Raw genomic sequence first — 14,134 nt, 5'->3', positions numbered from 1 at the left:
CTTTAGTAACAAATAAAAGACGTTTTAACTAGGTTTTCTCATAAAAAAGTTACCCTGCCTTTAAAAAAACTGTTGTCTTGAGGGAAGAAATACAACAGTATGAATAAAACTGCAAAAAATACAGGAGTTGTTTTGTTTTAATTACTATCAAATTAATCAGTTTAAGAATTAGCACGTTTTCCCCCAGAAAGGTATAACAAATGAGAAACTTTTAACAATTTACAGTTCAGAGTATTCACTTAGTGACAGAATCGAATTCAAGTTTGTAAATATATGACAAAAAGCACACGGCAGTAACTCTGTTCATCTGATATTAAATAGAACTAGACACTGGTCATAGGACTTGTAGTTGCTACATGGCAGTAAAGACAGATACACGGGTAAACAAAGAAAAACACGAGAAAACAGATAACAGTGAAAGACAGGAAGGAGAAGAAAGGTGAAAATCTTAACCTTTTGACCGTCCAGAGGACTCCCTACAGAAGCATGAGGAGACCCAATTTCCTGTAATGGCAGAAAAAAAAGAAGTGAAGACTAACGACAGAAATAAGAATCTAGCAAGATTTCTAGTTTTGTTGTGGTAGCAATATTTAACACAGAAAAATCTTCGGATATTGGAGGCAGACCTATTTCTCAACATCTATAAGAGTTTACTTGATCCTTTAAACTTGTTTTAAAAAGTTTTTTTAAATCTCGAGACTACATCTGGAAACTCCAAGCAGAAGCTGTGGAGGTTATAAAACAGCTTACATCAAATCCATGAAGGGACTTTCTGGTGGTAGCAGGGGAGCAAAAATAGCGATTTAGGTTTCTGCTGATTAGTGATTTCTACTATATATGTGAAGGAAAGTAAAGACATCATTTTTTTCTATACACAGATATTTTACTTTGACTAGATGTTAAGAATATAATTGGAAATATTCACTACCTATTTCAAACAATTTCAGCGAAACTGTTTCTCCCCATGAAGCTGTTTTGCATTAAAGCACAGGACAGGAAAAACAGAAAGATACTTGAAAGGAGAATAAATTGATCAATAAGAAGATAAAAAGAACAGGTATCACTGACTGAAATAACTCTTATCAGTCACTTAACACACCCATCTGGCGCATGCTATGTGCTCAATAAATATTAGCCATGAGGCTGACTGGTGATATTAACACCACTTTTCTTTGACTTGCCCTCTACTTCCCACAGAATTGATCCCAAGAATAGTGTCCATAAAGAGGATGAGGAGAGGGAACAGAATAATTATTATTTTTCGAAAAAAACAATTATTAGTCCAGAGGAACACAGTACCTGATTAGCTGTTTCCTCTTCTGGCTCCTGAATATTAAAAACAGTTGCACTGTCAGCACCTAGTAATCGACGAGCCATTCTCTCCTCATAGGTTAACCTCTAAACAAAGTAAGTCACAAAAAACACAGTATTAGCAAATTCACAGTCACATACCGCCTCACGATAAGGAATTTTAAAAAATGAGTTTTGATGTTTTCTGTAACTATTTTCTCTCAGCCTTCAGATGCCTGTGTATAAAAGGAGTCTGTTTCTTTCCCATCCTTCAGGTCACTCCCCTCCCCTTCTGGTCTTAGTGACCTAACCCAGTGTTTGGAGATGGGGTGACTACTCTCGAGAGCCACCAACTGATACAGCACAAATTTAAGGTGAATATAACAATCGAACAAGGCAGAAACCACAAAGAAAATATGGGTCATGTGCTAATCCTTAATGAGCCATACAGAGAAAAAAGATATTCAAATAGCAAAATACTTTTTAAGGGAAATGTTGTTTTCATAGCCGTCCACAAGCTTCACAACAGCCTAGTCGGCTCCAAGCCTCTGATAAGGGAAGTTTCAGACCAGCTGGCAGTGGTCCCCTCTGTTTGGGGTTCTCACCTCCGAGGGCATTTCCTAGGCTGCTGTGTGGCAGGTGAACGTAGGCAAATATAATAGTCCACAAAGAACGCCTGCACATGGCTGAATTAGCAAACGGACTGTGAAAGATACTTGCTAAAGCTAATATCCACAATTCGAGATTCTACTTGGAGGCAGACTGCTTGCCCATCAGGCAAACAAAGTGGTAATGTTTTTGCATCTAGCAGCCAGGACTCTAGATTTGGCCAAAGCATATTTGCTGGGCCATTCTTAACACAAAAGAAATGCCAACGTTTTTGTTCTGTCTATTGGGCTGTTTCCTGCCTTTGAGTTTTGCTTCTAAAATGCGTTAGAATTACAGGTCTGGGAAGAACTTTCAGAGACCCTCTGTCCCATAAACAAGTGTTTGATTCAAAGTAGAGAATAATTAGTAAGGCAGAATCTTAAAAAAAAAACCAAAAAAACAGAATTTATTTCAGTAAACTTCCAAACTTCTGAACGTAGATGCAAATTCTATTGGAAACTCTCTAATCAGGAAAATATGTTGAATAAATTTACAATTTCCAGTAATTGCTGGTTCTAGTCCCAGCTGGAACCGGGAAGTGAAACAAGTTAGTGCCAAATGACAGAGTCCTGAAGTTCATATTATTTCATTTACTAAAGAAGGGGTGGAGGATAAGACGAGGTAGAGGTCGATGTTTGGTGCATGGACTGTCTCAGTCCAAGTATGTTGTTACTTAAATTAATCTGCTCACATCTGTTAAAGAATCACTGAATTCAGTTTTCAAAGAGAGTTTTAAATACCTGCTCTCTTAAAAGCCTTCCTAATGTTTTCGTGGAGAACTGTATCAACATCAAAGGTAGGACTGGAGTAATTTCTACCCTATTCCGTATAAGCAGAAATAGCAATTTGATACTTAGTCCTTTGCCAGAATGCACCTGCTACCAGTAAAAGTCAAATTCACTTCAGTTTTGTTTCTAAACCACTAGGCCATGTGGATATCCAAGCTCTGTCTACAGAAGCCAAAATTAAGTAACAGAATAATATGCAACACTAGGAAAAAGTTGTCCTTTTAAACTCTCAAATGTGGAAATCTTTGGAACTCGCTGTGAATGTTGCTCACTGCTAAACAGAGAGATATACATGTAATATACATAATATGATATAACAGCTTATAGAAGTCTTAAGTCTCCTTAACCAAGAGACTCTTAGTCCATAAGGAATGTTTACACAGAGATCCAAAAAACGCAAAAAACTGGAGAAATGCCTTTACCTGGCTTGAGTAAGTTCCCACAAGTATTTGTTTTAATCTTCCAAAGGCTTTAGTTGACAGAGCCAGGGAAAACTTCCAGAGTGTGCACATTTACACATGCAATTACTTATTTCAGGGAGAAAATATTTTCCCTTTGTGAAAATCTTCTCTTCTCAATGAAATGAATGACCAACACAAGATCTCATTAGAATTTTAATCTTCCTGAACTCAGATTAGGATGCCCTGATAAAAGCAGCATTCAGCACCCCTCCTCTACCCTCCACCTTTCCCATCAAACATGCTCTGTTCTCACATTTTTATTTATTGATGTGTGAGAATTAAAATTCCTAGAAAACGTGTTTAACATAGAGAGCTTTCTACTCTGAAAAAGGTATCTGAGAGGGAGCTTTTATACAAAGAGGCCCTTTTCTTCTTCTACTTAAGAGCCGGGCAAATTTTTCTGGTGGTAATTCCAAAATAAAGCCACAAAAGGCTCCTTTCCTTCACCTAGGAAGTCTTATTTGTGAGACTTGTTCTTCCTGTCCCCTAAAAAATACTCGGATGTGATAAGAGGAAGGGTCAGTAAAAAATGAGAAACAACTGGTGAGGAAACATTGAAGTCCAATGGCGAAAACATCTTATATACATCGTTCCCCAGATCCACCGTGCGGACAGCAGAACGGTACTGTGAAACAAGCGCTACTCCTTCAGATTACCGATTCGGCCCCTAGGAATGGTCTACTCGGACAGTACTGGACTCCAGCGGCCATGTCCTCAGGAAAGATAGTCTTTGTGTAGGAGTACATGTCATAGAATCCACATTCTCCTTTTGGTACTTTTGGTAGATAGAGATCATTCCAGAGCACACCTTCCCCCTCCTACCCAGCCCGATTTGTTCCCTTTTCTTTGTAATTCTGCAATTCCTCATTTGTTTCACTCCCCACCTTAAAATCAGCCCTTCCTCTTTATCTCCAACTTGCTCTCTTCCCTCCAAGAATGGTTTTCATGACCGGCAGGAAATAATGGAAGCCTTTCCACTTTCTCCCTTTTCCCCAGATTCAGGCCATCATGCTAAGAAGAACACTGAGATTTAGGGGTAATGAAATCAATTTTGTGGACAAAGTGCAAGAACCAAAGTGGAGGAAGTGCTCTCTGATGTGGGCAGCTAAAGTCCAAGTCCAGGCCCCAAATCCATCTCTGCGTACCGGCTGGCCATTGTTCAGCAGGTCCTCCTTGAAGCGAAGTTTTCTTTCCAGGTCTTGAATGACAGCATCCTTTGTGCCTTGAATCTCCTCATCAGAAGCTATTCTAGCAGTTCTATTGGTCTTCTTTGGAAATCCCCTGCAGGACAAAAGCACAAGGCAATAGAGTCACTTGTCAGGCACATAAATCCAAGCCAAACATTCAAGTCCAACAAAGACAGTACATGTGTCAGTGTATCCCACTCTTTTCTAATGCTGTATCTATTCCCATTAATTACGCAAAGAACCATGAAAGCTGGTTTCGGTGTTCAGGTAACACTAACTGGAACCAGTTTTCAAAGAAAGTGGACATACTTTAGGAAGTGTGTCTCAGTGGTTAGAGAAATGCCAAGAATAGGGAAGGCCTGTGTTTTAGTCACAGGGAGGCAGCAATGTAAAGTGAAAATACGGTGTGATTTGTAATCGCAGCTAGGTTTAAAATCTAGCTCTGGGCGCCTGGGTGGCTCAGTTGGTTAAGCGTCTGCCTTCGGCTCAGGTCATGATCCCAGGGTCCTGGGATTGAGCCCCGCATCAGGCTCCCTGCTCAGCGGGAGCCTGCTTCTCCTTCTACCTGCCGCTCCCCCTACTTGTGCTCGTGCTTGCTCCCTCTCAAATAAATAAAATCTTTAAAAAAAAATAAAAATCTGGCTCTGTCTGGTATTAGGTTTGTGACTTTGGGCAAGTTTCTTAACATTTCCTTTAAACAGGTATAAACATATATACCATATATGGCTATTGAGAAGATTTGAAAGAGAACATACTTCTTTCATACTTTCGTAAATTCAATCCTCCTGATGCTTTGCAATCGATTTATTCAACAATACTGTCTAGCTTATTCGAAGCAAATATTGTTATCTTCCCTTCCATCCCCTTTTATCCTGATTTGATTAGAGGAGGCCAGTGTTATAAAAGGTCTATTTTATACTAAAGGGCTATAAAAGGTCTGCAGGTCCTGCTATGCCTGGTACACCCCAACACCCCAAGCCTCTAAACCTCCTGGAGAGCCTAGGGATAAGTAACATCTCAGAACTTTCCTTTCCAAGGGCAGCAACAACGCCCTGGACCATGTGAGCCAGGGAATCATTTTTGTTGATGCCTTAAGCAATTTGCTTCCTACTTCCTTCCTATTCCCTCAGAGGGCTGTGGGTAAAGACTCAAGAGAAATAGAATACTATATAGTAGTGAAAATGAATGACCTGTAGCTACCCATTTCACTAAAGTTGAATTTCAAAGATGTAATGTCAAGTTTTAAAAAAGGCAAGTTAAAGAATACATCAAATATGCTTCCATTTATAAACAGACAAAAGCTAAGCGGTCTTCTACCAAGGCGGGGGTTCTCAAAGGGGGGTCCCTGGACCAATGGCACCCACATCACCTGAGAAACTATTAGAAATGCAGATTTTTGGACTCACTCCAGACCTACTGAATCAGAAACTCAGGTTAGGGTCTGGCAATCTGTGTTTTAACAAATCTTCTAGGTGATTCTGATACATTAAAAAACGTTTGAGAAATAAACTTAGGGAAACATACATACATAAACCATTAAGACAAGTAAGAGAAGGATTAACTCAGAAATTCGGGGTAATGGTTATCTCTCCGGGACAGCTGTGGATGTGACTGGGGAGGGTGACATAGGGAGCCTTCAAAGGTACTCGAAACAGGTATAATTTTTATTATTATTCTTTTAAACTACACATATACCTTGTATATGCTTCCTTATTTATACGTTTTATGGTAAGACATTTTTAAGTTTAAAAAAAAAGTTTACTGAAAATATGTCAAGGCATTGTGTGCTGGATACCACCTCACTGATACGGTAGAAAGCCCCAGTAAGGCTGAGGATGTAAATTAACACTGAGGTTCACCAAACCCTCTGCTTCTCACCATTTCACCCAAAAATGCTGCGAACAAGACAGTCACTAAATACGCGAGAGAAAACACGAGCATCCAGTAACCACGGTGCACTCGGCCCTCGTCAGTAATACCATGGAGTCCTGAGGCCTGTGCTCCTCCTGTCCGTTCCCCTTTGTGTCCTTGCTGAACTTCCCCTGATTTTGTGGGGTGTTCACCTTCCAATGTGCTTAGAGAAGGTGACCACCTGCCCAAACTCAGGGGTGACTGACCTAAGTTAATTTGAGTGGTCTCAATCCCCTGGACACTGGTTAGTGTGGCCAGAGGCATGTGGTGGAGCCTGGCCACTGAGACTGGGGAAATGTCAGTGGGAAAGGGTGAGGTGCTCTAGTTAAAAATTTCTCACCTCTAAAAAGCAACACACAGGAAGAAATGCGCCTCTTCTTTCACTGGCCACCACTGTGTCAAAATGTAATGCCCCAAACTGCTGCATCCACACTGAGCACAAGGGGAGAACCCGTGACGTGCTGAGGACGACAGCTTGGAAGGACAGAGACCCCGGAGCCCTGATTATGTTTTTGGGACACGGGTGACATACCCGTGGGACTGCCTGACCCCACACTTGTTATGTAAATCAATAAACCAGGTGTATTTAATCCACGGGTAGTCGAGTCTTCTGATACCTATTGCAGAAAATACCCTGACAGCTTTTCCAGGTTCTTCCTTTTCTAGTCATTTGCCCTGAAGTTCAGATGGAGGGTGTTAAACACTGGTATTAAAAAAAATATTGTGATATCCTGTGAGCATCAAAGACTTGGTCAGACTTGGTTGTATCCTACTCCCTGGGAATGGATCTTGATTTTTAAGGAGCTGGGCAGTGAATCTGTGACACAGGAACAGCGAGAGCCATAGGAATCATGACTTATAATAACCTTGATTTTTAGAACCATACCGTCCTTCAACAAAAATGTGCATTCTGTGCCAGCTTCCTGAGCCTGGCGCCTCTGGCCCTTACTCTCTTTCTCAGGACAATGTCGTCAGCCTATATAGCCTTCAGATTAATGTCCCCTTGGAAAGGAGGACCCTGACCAAGTCTACCCATTAGTTATTGTACTGTGTCTGTTTTCTTCATAGCACTTATCAAACTTTATTAATCTACGTTTTTTTTAATTGCCTCTCTCACACCATGCCTCTGGTTAATTGTAATGCTTGCCAAATAGCAGACCCGAAAATAATATTCATGGAATAAGTGAATGGATGTACTATGTATCTTCACTTCTTGTTTTTTGTTTTTAATTTTATTTATTGGGGCACCTGGGTGGCTCAGTCGATTGATGTCATGATCCCAGGGTCCTGGAGTCAGGCCCAAGTCAGGCTCCCTGCTCAGCAAGGAGTCTGCTTCTCCCTCTCCTCTGCCCTTTTCCCCCTGCTTGGGCTCTCTCTTCAAAAAAATTTGAGAGAGGAAGAGGAGGGGTGGGAAGGGTGGGCGGGAGAGGCAAATGCAGAGGGAGAAGCAGACTCCCTGCTGAGCAGGGAGCCTGATGTGGGACTGGATCCCAGGACCTTGGGATCATGACCCGAGCCGAAGGCAGACACTTAACCCACTGAGCCACCCAGGCGCCCCTCTATCTTCACTTCTTTTTTTTTTTAATAATTTTTTATTATGTTATGTTAATCACCATACAGTATATCCTTAGTTTTTGATGTAGTGTTCCATGATTCATTGTTTACGTATAACACCCAGTGCACCATGCAACATGTGCCGTCCTTACTACCCTTCTGACCTTTCTCTGCCTTCCTCCCTCAGGCAAGAAAAATTGTCCCAAAGCCATCTGTAATCAAACCACATATAAAACATCAGGCTCAGAACACATACAAATTACACGGTTTGGAAATAAAGTTCTGTGCTGCTTTTAACTAAAGCCTTAACATCTGTGACCTACAAGAGGTACATTCTGAAGTCACCTGAAAGGTAAAATGAAAGCCAGCTCTGTGTCACGTCACATATTATTGGGGACACATGGGTTCCCATTATTACTTTGAGCCTGACAACATAAACGAGTTGTGAGGACGAGCAGCACTGACCACAGAAGCTTCACTGTGTCTCTGCAGGCAGAACACCCCGAGAGCCATGTTCTCGGCATAAATAAGAAAGAAAGGGCAAAGGGCAGCTGTCAAGGCCAGAACAGATCACCTAAACAATAGAAACAGAGAACTGGTTTTTTAAAGTCAGCCACGAGTCCTCTTGAACAAGTAAACACCTGTCTATTCACAACAGGAGTCCTGTGGCTTAAAAACATTTCTCAGTATACTTGAGTCTTTGGGGATCTTAAGAACAACTGCTCTGGGACATTTCATAGAGAAGCCATTCACCTTGGTCTGGGTTCCTGCCACCCAGATATTTTATTGTTTCAAAGAGTACAATTAAAATTACTCTTTGACCCACATAAAAATCTTGATCATTCTATATTTCTTTTAACAAGGGCATTCCGTAAACACAGAAAGATGACAAGCGTTAGAGGAACATTTACTTCATCTCTATTTCCCACTATTTTAAAGACATTATTTTCTCTTACAGAATTTAAGGTACACGTATTTTCTTGGTTCTGAACAATTAACACTGAAATCAAATCAATCAACTGAAAGATTTTTAAATGTGTAACAGTCACTGCACAAATACTTATTGAGTATCTAGGAAGGCACAATGCTGGGCCAATACATCAGCACAAATTCTGTTAAGCCTCTAACTCCATAGTTGGTTTGTAAGATAAGTGACTGTGTCACCTGATGACATCCTGGAATTCTGTGCAGTAGAAATTCTATGCATAAAAGTGAAAAACAATAATAAAACAAAAGCCTTATCACTATAGTCTAAAAAGTATCCTACCTGACAAGAAGATAGCCAAGTCCTAAAGGGTGGTCTTTGCTCTTGGAGGGGTTGATAATCAAGCTGGAGTATAAATGAAGGAACAAACTACGTCGTAGTAATTCTAGGTGCAATGGGAGTTAAAAAAAGAAGAGAGTGCTGGCTAGCATGACTGCAGAAGACTCCATGAAAGAGTAGAATCTGGGATCCTGAAGGATGATGCGGACGCAGACGAGGAGAGATGGGGAGGGGAAGGAATTCAGACTTCGCAGGAATAAAGGTGTAGAAGGGATAATCTCTTATTTTTTACTGCCTAAAACACTGTGGTTTGGGCTAGTGACTAGTGGCTACATGCCTCAGTTTCCTCCTCTGTAAAGTGTAAAATGTCGGTAGTACTAGCATAGAGCTCCTAGGATTACTAGGAAACGACACGAGCTAATACACGTCAGGCACTTGGATCAGTGCCTGCCACACTAAGGGTGTCTCTGGAGGGGACAACGGAACCTGTCCGGTATGGAAGCCAATCAGGGAGATGAAACTGGCTGAGGGGAAAAGACTGAAAGTGGGAAAGGAGTTTAAAAAGATGCCAAGAACTCTTGACCCGTTTCCAAAAAGGTGCAAATAACCTTTATTGATTGGCTTCTCAGTGTTCAGTTCTGTTCTAGGTGCTCAGGATACAATGTTGAACAAAACGAAGTGACTGTATTTCGAAAAATCATCTTCTGTGGCGGGGATGGCGGAGACGGGAAATAAAAGGGTGGCAGGAGGGACACAGCGGGAGGGTGTAAGTGCTACGAAGGGACGGGAGTGTGAGTGGGTGGCTGTATTACACAGTGCGGTCAATCACAGGTCTGAGGAGGTGACGCTACCTCTGAGGCCTAAGTGACAGTGTGAAGACCCGCAGGGACAGCTAGGTGCTGCAGAGGTCGCACGGTCTGCATGAGCCTGGCAGGGTCACCAGGGCATCGTGAACCCTGAGAAAAGACGTACAGGATACAGTACTTCTCACCCTTGTTTTACCACGGAACCTTTCTTTCCAGAGAGTGTCTCATTTGGATTAACGCGATTCAGAAAACACTTCAGGCAACTGGGTTAAAACTGAGCACAGAGTGAGTATATAATGTTAGCGTAGAAACCAAAGTGGAGTATGCTTTTGTGGTGCAGGCAACAGAAAAGAAAAACAGTTCTAGGCTCTCGAGGCTAAGTTTTGGCAACTGAGTTTGTTTCCCTATAAAACTCATGCCCTGTTGGAATGTAACGTAAAATGGCAGTGGCTGCCTCTCCCCAGTGGCACCACTGTTGATAAATGAAGAGCAACAACTCATTAGGAAATTTTACAAAGAGTACGTGGTGACAAAGAGATGATCTCCTTTCATGATGGTTTGTACGATTAAAAATAAAAATGCTTAAATGCTTATTCAAAGTAAACTGTTACTAAAACCAGAACCCTTCACAAAAACCCCTACTCAGAAGCAGATCTTAAGCAGTAAACAGTTCATACAAGCCTCCCACGCTGAATATAAATACTTCCGTGTATACAGTTCGGCCCAACTCTGCAAAATATATTACTGACCTGTTTACTCTAGCTTCAACAGTAAGTCACTTACCATTTTAAAATAATATTCATGTGGTCGGGGGGGTAAAAACATCTTAAGCATATACACATGCATCTGGAAGGTAAAATCTTCCAGATGCAACCCCACCAAATCCTAGGAGGTTTTCTTTCTTTCTTTTCTTGGCTACTGAATAATCTTGAAAGCATCCTGCCCTTGATATAGCATTCTAGGTCAGTTTTGTCAGTGTATTCCAGAAACTCAGATCTCCACAGTACAACACTGATTTAAGAGGTGATGTGCCTATCTAGCCATCAAAGACTTTTTCTAACTACGTAGAGTCCTCTTATTCTCTTCTCAGATTCAGTGATATCTAACAGTAACTAAATTCCACAAAATTCCACAGTAAGCAGAATCATTAACATGTTGGCATTTAGGAATCCCTCATATTCAAGAATGTAATATACGAATTAATATATAAAAAAGCCCAAGATACACAAACTTGAGTTTTTATGTATCAATTCTATTTTTTCTAACTGAATTTTATTATGAAGCCAAAGGTGTTAGAGTACAAGCGGATAACCTGAGCTCATACCTAAAGGAAAATAGATGCCTTTATAAATATATTCAGTTCTCCTCACATTACCTTCTGGCTTCTCTAAAGAATAAACTTACACACGTGTGTGCACCGTAGCACTACGTGGTACAGAGCCATCCAAGATGAGCAGGTCTGATTCTGACCTGTTCCTGGGGCAGACATTTCAACGGAATCATCATTAGTCACAGCAGACCCCGAGACCTGACTTGCTAATTTGCCAGGAAATAGTTGCCCGGGATCGGATGCAACGTTCTGGGCAATCCTCTAAGATACTAGTGAACCCAATAACAAGACCCTGGGAAAGCCTGCAACCCCTTCAGGCCTCTGCCTTTGACGGGGAACGACAAGGCCCCCCACCTCGCTGTTTCCTGCAAGATGGGAGAAAGACAGGAGTGATGAGATAATATCTGCAGAGTCCAGTGCAGCTTTTGTCTTTTGTCTTTTCTGTTAGTTACTATCTAACAACTGTCTTGACTTAGTACAAGTACAAAGTACAAATAAATCTTTACAAACTTTTCCTTAAGACTTAGGGGATTCTGTTTTGTTGGTCTGCAGCTGTTTTCTTTGATCAAGAAGTAGCAGATATCAGATTTATCTGAGATCAACCTGGGCAATACACCCAGGCTAAGTCACGCGACTCTCTCTTTGCTCGGGCTTACTCCAGAACCCTGAGAAATCCCTTTGCCTCTTGGCACTCTCACCTTGAATGCAGAGTGATGATAATGTCCCCACCTACCTGTTTCTTATAAATGAGGGAGAAAGAGAGGGACAATGAGGTAATGTCTGGAAAGAGCGGAGTGCCTACAGAATAAACGCTCTCATGGATACATCCATATAAAAGCTCTCATTGACATATGCTGTTCCTTCTGACAGACATGGGATAACATTTCAAACCAAGGCCTACTTATACAAAAGAGGCAATTAAGAGTATAAAACATTGTAGCACTGTGGCTATGTGGCCCTCCCTTAGACACTGATTCTAAGAATGTGAAGGTGGCCAAAAACTACAGTGCCAACCTGGTTCTCAGCGACAGTTCTGATCTGATTCACCGGGAGGCTCGCTACAGCTGCTCCGAGACCAGCAGAGACACAGCCGCTGCACTCCCCCTAGGTGGCATTCCCCAACCCTCTGCATTCCCACCGCCTCGCAGGAGCTTACTGTGTAAAGGAACGGGGGACAGCAAGGGGAGCCGTAAAACTAACTATCAGCAGTTGTGAGGGGAGAACGCATGAATGTTATCGAAGTGCACACGGGCTTCTAAGGCACGTTTTCTCCTCACTGCCCCCATCTGAAAGATTTAGTCAACTTCACATTTGTGTCCATCAACAGCTTTGAGAAGCTGCTAGTGACCCCGGTCACCTTGGGGAAGAATGTAGCTGTCGGAAGAAAGAAAGGCGCTGGAGGAACTGGCTGTGCAGAAGTTCCCCAAACCGCAATCAGCCAACAACCAACCAGTGTCGCTGTGGGTCTGAGCGCAGCTCACTGTCACTGGCCTTCTTGACCTGCTGGTATACCCCTGGCATCCACGGCCTTTGCTCCCTGACTGCCTGACCTCTGCTACCCAGACACATGAGAAATAGAACCTTATCTTCATGGACTATTTAAAAACTTAGTGCATGACCAGCCTACCCTTTTCCAGATTAAAACGAGGACAATGCTAAACATACAAACAGAATAAAACAACTAGAATGCCACTGATGATTAAGAAAACTGAGATAAGTGACATTTATATTTAAGACTTTGCTAAAACAAGGCAGGCAAAAAAACAAAACAAACAACTTACCATATTTCTACTTACTGAGTCATGTGTAATCAATCTATTTACTGGCACTTGACAAATACAGCAAAACCATTCAACCAGAGAAATTACACATATAAGTAGAACTGAATTTGCTATCATAATCGCAAATTCACAGTGAAATATAAATGAAAGTAACTTAAAGGACTGATTGGACAACAGTTTGCCAGTTCCTACAAGTTCAAGGATGCCATAATTTGTAGTCATGGCATCCCTAACAGGGACATTTGGCAAATCAATTGGATTAGGATAGAAAAATAGCTATCTTCTCGTTTTTAATTCAGAACGCAAATGAGGGATCTCATAATATACCAGAGGAGAAACATGTTCCAAAAGTCACGTGTATCAAACTGGAAGAATGAATGTTTCAAGTATGTGTGATTTAGCAAAAGGAAAATTCCTTGGAGACAAAAGGGTAACCATAATGATGGCTTATTGGACTGGCGCAGAGATAAAAATCTGCAGCCTATATTGCCATTTATCTTTGGTGTCGCAGTGTCTATCTTTGGGTACAGTTTTCCATAGATCCCACAAAATTAGCATGACTTCTCCATTAATTTTTAAGAAATGGCAGGAGCTGCTAGATTCTTTAATGGTAATAACTGTAAAATGCTTTACTCCCTAAAATTAATACTATCATAGATAAGAGATAAATGCTTCTATTACTTGCAGTAAGCTCTTAGAACTACATATATTCTTACGAGAATTTCAAAGATCAGAAAAAACTACTGTTTCTACTTAAGATGATAAAAGGTATGATGACCCAACATCTTTGATAGTTTAGTCCTTGTTCAGTAGGAGAAAGATTACACAGTTAAGTGCTTATCTTCCTGGGAAGCAAGATTTGGTACCATTTCCTAGTCAGAGGGACAAAACAGTGTCATGCAACAAACTCCCACTTTTTGAATCTAACAGTTAGCTTCTTTGTGGCAAGAGAATACTTCGTTTCCTAGAAGCCAAATAAAAGAAAACCAAGAAGTAGGGGAGAAAAACAAAAGTTTTCTCAGCCAAGTTGACTCACTCAACTTTCAGTAGAAGCCCATTATCACATTACTATACCACCTCTCCTCCTTTATTCTACTTATTTATGCATTCATTT

General features: G+C 41.3%; 1 protein-coding gene across 9 annotated transcripts in view; it reads right to left on the bottom strand.

Annotated features, from left to right (window-relative positions):
* Window positions 1-14,134, bottom strand: part of PALLD (palladin, cytoskeletal associated protein) — a 396,356-nt gene that overhangs the window by 25,302 nt on the left and 356,920 nt on the right. For 7 of the 9 annotated variants that reach the window (XM_045798682.2, XM_087866573.1, XM_045798679.2 and 4 more), the window contains 3 exons: window positions 4,333-4,468; window positions 1,300-1,398; window positions 454-504 (listed from right to left, as the gene is read on the bottom strand). In XM_045798682.2, coding sequence (XP_045654638.2) covers window positions 454-504; window positions 1,300-1,398; window positions 4,333-4,468 — 286 coding nt within the window. The remainder of the gene's footprint in view (window positions 1-453; window positions 505-1,299; window positions 1,399-4,332; window positions 4,469-14,134) is intronic. The other 2 variants (XM_045798683.2, XM_045798680.2) reach the window with 1 other exon arrangement.

This window comes from Ursus americanus, chromosome 13, assembly GCF_024610735.1.
Source record: "Ursus americanus isolate L20-20 chromosome 13, mUrsAme1.1.p, whole genome shotgun sequence".
Lineage (NCBI taxonomy): Eukaryota > Metazoa > Chordata > Mammalia > Carnivora > Ursidae > Ursus > Ursus americanus.
The sequence above is the reverse complement of the archived record's forward strand: the minus strand, read 5'-3'. Positions and strand labels throughout refer to the sequence as shown.